This window comes from Oncorhynchus tshawytscha, linkage group LG06, assembly GCF_018296145.1.
Source record: "Oncorhynchus tshawytscha isolate Ot180627B linkage group LG06, Otsh_v2.0, whole genome shotgun sequence".
Lineage (NCBI taxonomy): Eukaryota > Metazoa > Chordata > Actinopteri > Salmoniformes > Salmonidae > Oncorhynchus > Oncorhynchus tshawytscha.
The window spans coordinates 19,655,274-19,665,496 of NC_056434.1; the positions used below are offsets into that span (position 1 = coordinate 19,655,274).

At 46.8% G+C, this 10,223-nt stretch overlaps 1 protein-coding gene across 2 annotated transcripts in view; it reads left to right on the plus strand.

Moving 5' to 3' along the window:
- The window catches only part of fbn2b (fibrillin 2b), a 124,268-nt gene extending 115,776 nt beyond the window's left edge, over positions 1 to 8,492 (plus strand). For both annotated transcript variants that reach the window (XM_042323054.1, XM_042323056.1), the window contains exons 58-64: positions 113 to 235; positions 3,485 to 3,601; positions 3,943 to 4,071; positions 4,982 to 5,101; positions 5,375 to 5,606; positions 5,974 to 6,133; positions 6,288 to 8,492. In XM_042323054.1, the coding sequence (XP_042178988.1) occupies positions 113 to 235; positions 3,485 to 3,601; positions 3,943 to 4,071; positions 4,982 to 5,101; positions 5,375 to 5,606; positions 5,974 to 6,133; positions 6,288 to 6,659 (1,253 nt within the window). In that variant the 3' untranslated portion in view covers positions 6,660 to 8,492. The remainder of the gene's footprint in view (positions 1 to 112; positions 236 to 3,484; positions 3,602 to 3,942; positions 4,072 to 4,981; positions 5,102 to 5,374; positions 5,607 to 5,973; positions 6,134 to 6,287) is intronic.
- Positions 8,493 to 10,223: the final 1,731 nt, after the last annotated feature.

The following is a 10,223-nucleotide window of genomic DNA, read 5'->3' on the forward strand; positions in this document are numbered from 1 at the left end:
GACCCATCTCTCTCTCTCTTACTGGGCCTTGGACCAAACCATCCTGCCTCGGGGTAGACATGGCCCTCATTCTGATCATATTACTTATTACTGTTTCCTGTTCTTTTTTTAGATATGGATGAGTGTTCCGCATCTCCCAGGCCCTGTAACTTCCTGTGTAAGAACACAGAGGGCAGCTACCTGTGCTCCTGCCCCAGAGGATACACTCTGCAGCCTGACGGAAAGACCTGCAAAGGTGGGTCAAATCAAATCGAATATTATTTGTCACATGCTTCTTAAACAACAGGTGTAGACTAACAGTGAAATGCTTACTTACGGGCCCTTTGTCAACAATGTCAGGGAAGATAGAAACCAATATACACAGGCAGTTAGAAAAGCCAAGGCTAGCTTTTTCAAGCAGAAATTTGCTTCCTGCACAAACTCAAAAATGTTCTGGGACACTGTAAAGTCCATGGAGAATAAGAACACCTCCTCCCAGCTGCCCACTGCACTGAGGCTAGGAAACACTGTCACCACCAATTGAGAATTTCAATAAGCATTTGTCTACGGCTGGCCATGCGTTCCACCTGGCTACCCCTACCCCGGTCAACAGCACTGTACCCTCCACAGCAACTCGCTCAAGCTTTCCCCATTTCTCCTTCTCCCTAATCCAGTCAGCTGATGTTCTGAAAGAGCTGCAAAATCTGGACCCCTACAAATCAGCCGGACTAGGCAATCTGGACCCTTTATTTCTAAAATGATCTGCCAAAATTGTTGCAACCCCTTTTACTAGCCTGTTCAACCTCTCTTTCGTGTCGTCTGAGATTCCCAAAGATTGGAAAGCAGCTGCGGTCATCCCCCTTTTCAAAGGGGGGGACACTCTTGACCCAAACTGCTACAGACCTATATCTATCCTACCCTGCCTTTCTAAGGTCTTTGAAAGCCAAGTGAACAAACAGATTCAATATCATAACCACCATCGATAAGAAACATTACTGTGCAGCCGTATTCATTGACCTGGCCAAGACTTTCGACTCTGTCAATCACCACATCCTCATCGGCAGACTCGATAGCCTTGGTTTCTAAAATGACTGCCTCGCCTGGTTCACCACCTACTTCTCTGATATAGTTCAGTGTGTCAAATCGGAGGGCCTGTTGTCCGGACCTCTGACAGTCTCTATCAGTGTGCCACAGAGTTCAATTCTTGGACCGACTCTTCTCTGTATACATCAATGATGTCGCTCTTGCTGCTGGTGATTCTCTGATCCACCTCTACGCAGACGACACCATTCTGTATACTTCTGGCCCTTCTTTGGACACTGTGTTAACAACCCTCCAGACGAGCTTCAATGCCATACAACTCTCCTTCCGTGGCCTCGAACTGCTCTTAAATACAAGTAAAACTAAATGCATGCTCTTCAACCAATCGCTGCCTGCACCTGCCCGCCCGTCCAGCATCACTACTCTGAACGGTTCGGACTTAGAATATGTGGACTACAAATACCTAGGTGGTTAGACTGGTTAGACTGTAAACTCTCCTTCCAGACTCACATCAAACATCTCCAATCCAAAGTTAAATCTAGAATTGGCTTCCTATTTCGCAACAAAGCATCCTTCACTCATGCTGCCACACATACCCTCGTAAAACTGACCATCCTACCAATCCTCGAATTCGGCGATGTCATTTACAAAATAGCCTCCAACACCCTACTCAATAAATTGGATGCAGTCTATCACAGTGCCATCCGTTTGGTCACCAAAGCCCCATATACTACCCACCACTGCGACCTGTACGCTCTCTCGTTGGCTAGCCCTCACTTCATACTCGTCGCCAAACCCACTGGCTCCAGGTCATCTACAAGAAACTGCTAGGTAAAGTCCCCCCTTATCTCAGCTCGCTGGTCACCATAGCAGCACCCACCTGTAGCACGCGCTCCAGCAGGTATATCTCTCTGGTCACCCCCAAAACCAATTCTTCCTTTGGCTGCCTCTCCTTCCAGTTCTCTGCTGCCAATGACTGGAACGAACTACAAAAATCTCTGAAACTGGAAACACTTATCTCCCTCACTAGCTTTAAGCACCAGCTGTCAGAGCAGCTCACAGATTACTGCACCTGTACATAGCCCATCTATAATTTAGCCCAAACAACTACCTCTTCCCCTACTGTATTTATTTATTTATTTGTTTATTTTGCTCCTTTGCACCCCATTATTTCTATTTCTACTTTGCACATTCTTCTACTGCTTATCTACCATTCCAGTGTTTTACTTGCTATATTGTATTTACTTCACCACCATGGCCTTTTTTTTTGCCTTTACCTCCCTTATCTCACCTCATTTGCTCACATAGGATATAGACTTATTTTTCTACTGTATTATTGACTGTATGTTTGTTTTACTCCATGTGTAATTGTGTTGTTGTATGTGTCGAACTGCTTTGCTTTATCTTGGCCAGGTTGCAATTGTAAATGAGAACTTGTTCTCAACTTGCCTACCTGGTTAAATAAATGTCAAATAAAATTCATTTTAAAAAATGTAGAGAGAAAAAATTTAAATAATAGAAAAATGCTAACACTAGAAAAGGTAGAAGCTGTTCAGGGTCATGTTGGTTCTAGACTTGGTGCATCGGTACCGCTTGCCTTGCGGTAGCAGAAAGAACAGTCTATGACTTGGTTGGCTGGAGCCTGCTATAGAGGTCCTGGATGGCAGGGAGCTTGGCCCCAGTGATGTACTGGGCCGTACGCACTACCATCTGTAGCGCCTATCAGTCGGACGCCAAGCAGTTGCCATACCAAACGGTGATGCAGCCAGTCAAGATGCTCTCAATGGTGCCGCGGTATAACTTTTTGAAGATCTGTTGGCCCATGCCAAATCTTTGTTCAGGATGTCCAGGATCCAGTTGCAGGGGGAGGTGTTCAGTCCTAGGGACCTGAGCTTAGTGATGAGCTTGGAGGGCACTATGGTGTTGAACACTGAGCTGTAGTCAATGAACAGCAATCTCACATAGGTGTTCCTCTTGTCCAGGTGGGAAAGGGCAGGGTGGAGTGGAGTAAAGATTGTGTCATCTGTGGATCTGTTGGGGTGGTATGCAGATTGGAGTGGGTCCAGGCTGTCTGGGATGATGGTGTTGATGTGAGCCATGACCAGCCTGTCAAAGCATTTCATGGCTACAGATGTGAATGTTACGAGGCGATAGTCATTTAAACAGGTTACCTTGGTGTTCTTGGGCACAGGGGCTTTGGTGTTAAGTTATTACTCAGGGAAAATGTTAGTGAAGACACTTGCCAGCTGGTCAGAGTACACATCCTGGTATTCCGTCTGGCCCCACGGCCTTGTGAATGTTGACCTCTTTAAAGGTCGGCTACGGAGAGCGGGATCGCACAGTCATCCAGGGCAGTTGGTGCTCTAATGCATGGTTCAGTGTTCATTTTCATGAAGCGAGCATATAAGACATTCAGCTCGTCTGGTAGGCTCACAACATCCATATTTTTACCCCTCAATTCCAGATCTGGATGAGTGTTCCACCAAGCAGCACAACTGTCAGTTCCTGTGTGTCAACACCATCGGAGGGTTTACATGCAAGTGTCCTGCAGGTTTCACCCAGCACCAGACCGCCTGCATTGGTGAGTATTTCTTTTTTGTACCTTCATTTAACAAGGCAAGTCAGTTAAGAACAAACTCTTATTTTCAATGATGGCCTAGGAACAGTGGGTTAACTGCCTGTTCAGGGGCAGAACGACAGATTTGTACCTTGTCAGCTCAGGGATTTGAACTTGCAACCTTACGGTGAACAAGCCATGAACAAGATACACACTTTGTTTCGGACAATTCTACTACCTAGAAAAGTTAAAGAACCCTTAGACTTAGAGCTGGTAGTTCCCCTAAGCACCTCACTTGCACCTAATTTGAACCCAAACATTTTTTTGAATGAAATCTCATGAATGTGTATCTTCATCTCTCGTAGACAACAATGAGTGTAATGGGCAGAACAGTGTGTGTGGCTCCAGAGCCTCCTGTGTCAACACTCCCGGCAGCTTCAACTGTGACTGTGGGAAAGGCTTTTCTCTGGACACCACTGGCCTGGAGTGTGAAGGTAAGGATCCAACACACAAGCACGCATGCAGACACACACACACAATCCCTGCCATAAGCACACACTCACACACTCCCTGCCATAAGCAGACACACACCCCCGCCATAAGCAGACACACACACTCCCGCCATAAGCAGACACACACACTCCCCGCCATAAGCAGACACACACACTCCCCGCCATAAGCAGACACACACACACCCGCCATAAGCAGACACACACACTCCCCGCCATAAGCAGACACACACACTCCCCGCCATAAGCAGACACACACACCCCCGCCATAAGCAGACACACACACTCCCCGCCATAAGCAGACACACACACTCCCCGCCATAAGCACACACATATACACTCCGCGCCATAAGCACACTCACACACACACTCCGCGCCATAAGCAGACACACACACTCCCCGCCATAAGCACACACACACACTCCCCGCCATAAGCAGACACACACACACCCCGCCATAAGCACACACACACACTCCCCGCCATAAGCAGACACACACACACCCCGCCATAAGCAGACACACACACTCCCCGCCATAAGCAGACACACACACTCCCCGCCATAAGCACACACACACACTCCCGCCATAAGCAGACACACACACTCCCGCCATAAGCAGACACACACACACACCCCGCCATAAGCAGACACACACACACCCCGCCATAAGCAGACACACACACACCCCGCCATAAGCACACTCACACACACACCCCGCCATAAGCAGACACACACACACCCCGCCATAAGCACACACACACACTCCCTGCCATAAGCAGACACACACACTCCCCGCCATAAACACACACACATACACTCCACCAACTTTTGCAAGATGTAACCCAAAATGCCTTATGGAATGTCTAACTTCCCCATGTCTGTGACCTCTCCTTCAGATGTGGATGAGTGTGGTAGTAACCATCGCTGTCAGCATGGCTGTCAGAACATGATGGGAGGTTTCCGCTGTGGCTGTCCTCAGGGCTATGTGCAACACTACCAGTGGAACCAGTGTGTGGGTGAGTGGGACAGACACACACCAGTCACAAGACCAGTCACTTACTTAAACACTTTTTGCTTCAAGGGGTGCATATGGCCACAAGATATGTCACTGCCCACTATTGAGACACAGGAGCTGTCCTCTGTGTGTCATAATCTCAACTCAGGACCTAACTTACCAAGTATCTGCATCGATCAACTAAATCTGATACCGTGTGCACATCGTGCTTAGGCTGGTCTTTTACTCATTTTGACCCATCAATCTATCTTTCTCTCTCTCTTTCTCTCTGTAGATGAGAACGAGTGTTCGGGCGTGTCTGTGTGTGGCTCGGCCTCCTGCTACAACACCCTGGGCAGCTTTAAGTGTGTGTGTCCATCCGGTTTTGACTTTGAACTGGGTGGGGGTGGGTGCCAGGATGTCAATGAGTGTTCCATGGGCAGTAACCCCTGCAGCTTCGGCTGCTCCAACACAGACGGAGGATACCTGTGTGGCTGTCCTGGAGGTTACTACAGGGCTGGACAGGGGTGAGTGGATGGGAGACTCAGCCGTACATTGACTGACTGACACCAGGGATTCCCCAATGGGTTGTGGCTTGTGGCTGATTCCTTATGGGTTAACGGCTCAAAACTTGGTCTTGGTTGCAACCATTGGTTTTATTCACTTATTGGGTGAAGATTTTTTTTTAAATCAAAAATATCTTAAAGACTTGAAAAGCTTTAGGTTGGTCACAGCACAAACATGTATTTGGAACCACTGGGAACCTCATACAACACAACACTGTATAAACAGTCACACTTATTTTCTCCACAAGAAAGAGTATCTCTCAGTGTTAAGGAATGTGAGTTCTACTGTGAGTCCTGACTTCTCTCTCTCTTTCTGTTCTCTCCCCAGTCATTGTATTTCAGGTCAGGGCTTCCAGGACCAGTTTAGCTCAGAGGGAGATGATGAGGACAGTCTGTCTCCAGAGGCCTGCTACGAATGTAAGATCAACGGAGACGTCGGCAAGAAGGGCCGACACAGACGTCACTCTGCTGGAGACAACGACCTCAAGGTGCTATTGCTACTCTCTTTCCTCTTCTCTTTTTCTGCTATTTTGAAGTCTCTCACTCCTCAAATCTACAGGTTATAAATGTGTATGTTGTGTGTATGTGTATGTTTTTTATTATGTTGCTATGTGCTGACCCTCTCCTCCCTCATCTCCCCAGGAGGTGAGCATGGCCAGCCTAGACACCCAGGAGTCCATCCCCATGAACCTGAGCCTGGCCTCGCTGCACAACAAGGAGCCCCTGCTGGAGCTGCTGCCGGCCCTGGAGCCCCTGGAGCACCATGTGCGCTACGTCATCACCCACGGCAACCAGGACGAGCACTTCCGCCTGCTGGAACGCCACAATGGGAAGAGCGTGCTGAGGTTGGGCAGGAAGCCACCTCCCCCTGGCTCCTACCGCCTGGAGATCGCTAGTCTGCCCCTGTTCGGGCCGCGGCGCCTCCGACAGCTGGAGGAGGAACACGACAGCGACTACCTGCTGGGAGAGATAGGAGACGCCTTGCGCATCAAGCTGCACATCCACCTGAACTGAGCTGCAAGCACTCCAACCCTCCCTAACCTCCTTCCTTCCCGCCCCTGGACTAACCTTATCATGACCCCTCTGATCTTTGACCTTAACCCCAGGACCATCCAATAAATTGGGGTAGGGTGCTTTGAAAGACTGAGTCAACCAGCCCAACCACCACTTTGTAATTGTCAAGTATTTTATTTTGTTTCCCTGACTACCCACACCCCTCCTTGCCCTCCTTACTGTATCTACCCACCCCAGACCCACCCCTCCTATAGATGTAATATCTTAATTTGAGCCAGTTTGCTACAGCAGGAAAATAATTATACAGCAACAGGAAATGTGAATTATTACGTGGATTATAATTAATGGCCATTTTTGTAAGGGTTGATAATTTTTTTGTTAGGGCAAATCAAGTCTGAAATTTCAAATTGGAAATGTATATACTACAATCAAATATACTACAAGTTTGCATTTCCTGCTGTGCAGGAACATTTCCAGCAACAAAGGAGTGATCAAATTAAGATCCTACATCTGTATTCTACTTGGAGAACGAGTGGATGAGATTACAGAAAGGTGTGCAGTGCTTGGACCACAAAACCCTGCCATTTTAGATTTTACACACAAAATGGCTGACGAGAATCGATTCATGCCTTCGACCTCCATGAACCTCTGGGATGAAGTAGAAATGGAAGAAGATGCATAAAAAATCTGAAAATTGTTGAAATGCTAAATAATGTGCTATAAAGTGGGGGGGTTGAGCGTGTGTAGGACAATCTTCTTATGATGATGTGGAAAGGTAAGAACCACTGATTTGCTAAAAGAGTTATAAGGGTATGTGTTGGTGAATGGTGGTCCAAGCAGTCCCTCACCTGTCTGTAATCTCTGTGAAATCACAACACTGGGGTTAGAGGTCATGCTTCGCCCTACTCGGTATTCTGTGTCATTTAATGTATTGTACTGTCAAAAAACTTCACACGAAGGACTGCAACATTTACACATGTCAGGTTTAACAGCAATGGAGAGTTGGTCACCATGCATAGTATACAACTCTAGGAGTAAATCACCATCGATAAGCAGGGACCCTCTGGTGTGATGACATGTGCTGCCGGCCCGCGTTCTGTTACCTCAATGCGTTTCACTCATGTCCTCCATTCACCATACAACGCTGTTGTAATGCTGCCTCTGGCCAGGAGAGGGCCACACTGTCCCTCAGCATGAACCATGTCCAGTGTCTCAGAGACAGAAGAGGAGGTAGAGGCCGCCCCTAATCACTGGTCCAGGATCAGATATTGTTTTATCTCCCTAATGGAAGGTGGGAATCGCGGTTAGGGTACTCTGATCCTAGTTCAGTGGTTAGGGGTGATTACTACCTCAAGTCCTCTCTCCAAAAGACTGCTAGGACATTGTAATAGTGGTGCTGCAGTTTTATATCGTGCACTGAAACTGCTCTTTGAATTTAATCAGGGAGATTTTGCTTAGAAACGCAGCAAACATCCTGAGGGATTCGGCTTTAGTCAGAACTTTATTTTGAAGCTTTTCTGAGAGTTGGCATTCTGACTGGTAGTGGGAACTTATTGGATGGCTGAACCAACTGCAGCCCATAGAGAAACATAGCTGGAGAGGAAACATATTGTAACAACCTCAATGGTACATAACAACGTTACCACAACAGACAGGTAACGTTTGGGATTTTTACAGAACACACATAAATGCGGGCACAAACACACAGGTGAACACACATAAATGCGGGCACAAACACACAGGTGAACACACATAAATGCGGGCACAAACACACAGGTGAACACACATAAATGCGGGCACAAAAACAAACAGGTGAACACACATAAATGCGGGCACAAACACACAGGTGAACACACATAAATGCGGGCACAAACACACAGGTGCACAAACACACAGGTGAACACACATAAATGCGGGCACAAAACACAGGTGAACACACATAGGCGGGCACAAACACACAGGTGAACACACATAAATGCGGGCACAAACACACAGGTGAACACACATAAATGCGGGCACAAACACACAGGTGAACACACATAAATGCGGGCACAAACACACAGGTGAACACACATAAATGCGGGCACAAACACACAGGTGAACACACATAAATGCGGGCACAAACACACAGGTGAACACACATAAATGCGGGCACAAACACACAGGTGAACAACATAAATGCGGGCACAAACACACAGGTGAACACACATAAATGCGGGCACAAACACACAGGTGAACACACATAAATGCGGGCACAAACACACAGGTGAACACACATAAATGCGGGGCACAAACACACAGGTGAACACACATAAATGCGGGCACAAACACACAGGTGAACACACATAAATGCGGGCACAAACACACAGGTGAACACACATAAATGCGGGCACAAACACACAGGTGAACACACATAAATGCGGGCACAAACACACAGGTGAACACACATAAATGCGGGCACAAACACACAGGTGAACACACATAAATGCGGGCACAAACACACAGGTGAACACACATAAATGCGGGCACAAACACACAGGTGAACACACATAAATGCGGGCACAAACACACAGGTGAACACACATAAATGCGGGCACAAACACACAGGTGAACACACATAAATGCGGGCACAAACACACAGGTGAACACACATAAATGCGGGCACAAACACACAGGTGAACACACATAAATGCGGGCACAAACACACAGGTGAACACACATAAATGCGGGCACAAACACACAGGTGAACACACATAAATGCGGGCACAAACACACAGGTGAACACACATAAATGCGGGCACAAACACACAGGTGAACACACATAAATGCGGGCACAAACACACAGGTGAACACACATAAATGCGGGCACAAACACACAGGTGAACACACATAAATGCGGGCACAAACACACAGGTGAACACCAAAACTCACTGAAAACAAGCATCCATCAGCTCACAATTCTTTTTTTATCAGAGAAAAAGGTGCTAAATAATTCCGTCTCTGACATGATGTACAAAAAAAAATCAGTCTTGAATCTTGATTGCAAAAACTGTCATTCTTACTAGGTTTTATGTTTCGTGTTTGTCTGTCTTTTGTAATGTCTTAATGCTGAAAACCAATATTATCGAACTTGCTTCTTGAAAATGTAATTGTATATTTTTAAGTGAAATGTAGATGTTTTTTATGTTGTTTTTAAAAGCGTCAAGGCTGCCCAAGATTGAATGCCTTAAAGTGCTGGTGGCTTTGTTTGCACAGAAAAGATCAAATCAAATCCTAGAGTGGCATCCATTTTGTGATCATGCAGTAGATTAGAACACTGTACCTATCATTGTCCTTCTCAGCTCATACTGTAGTCTCTGAGCTCATAATGCTGTCGGTTAGTGGGTGCGGATTGCCAGTAGCCTGATCCCAGATCAGTTTGTGCAACAACCATAGCACAAACAGATCTGGGACATGGTTGGATTGAGTGTCAGAGACCAAAACACACTACTATAGCAGCATTCCCACTCTACAGTTTGTCTCTCTATCGTGATGTTGACACTGTAACAAGCCTATAGGATCAAT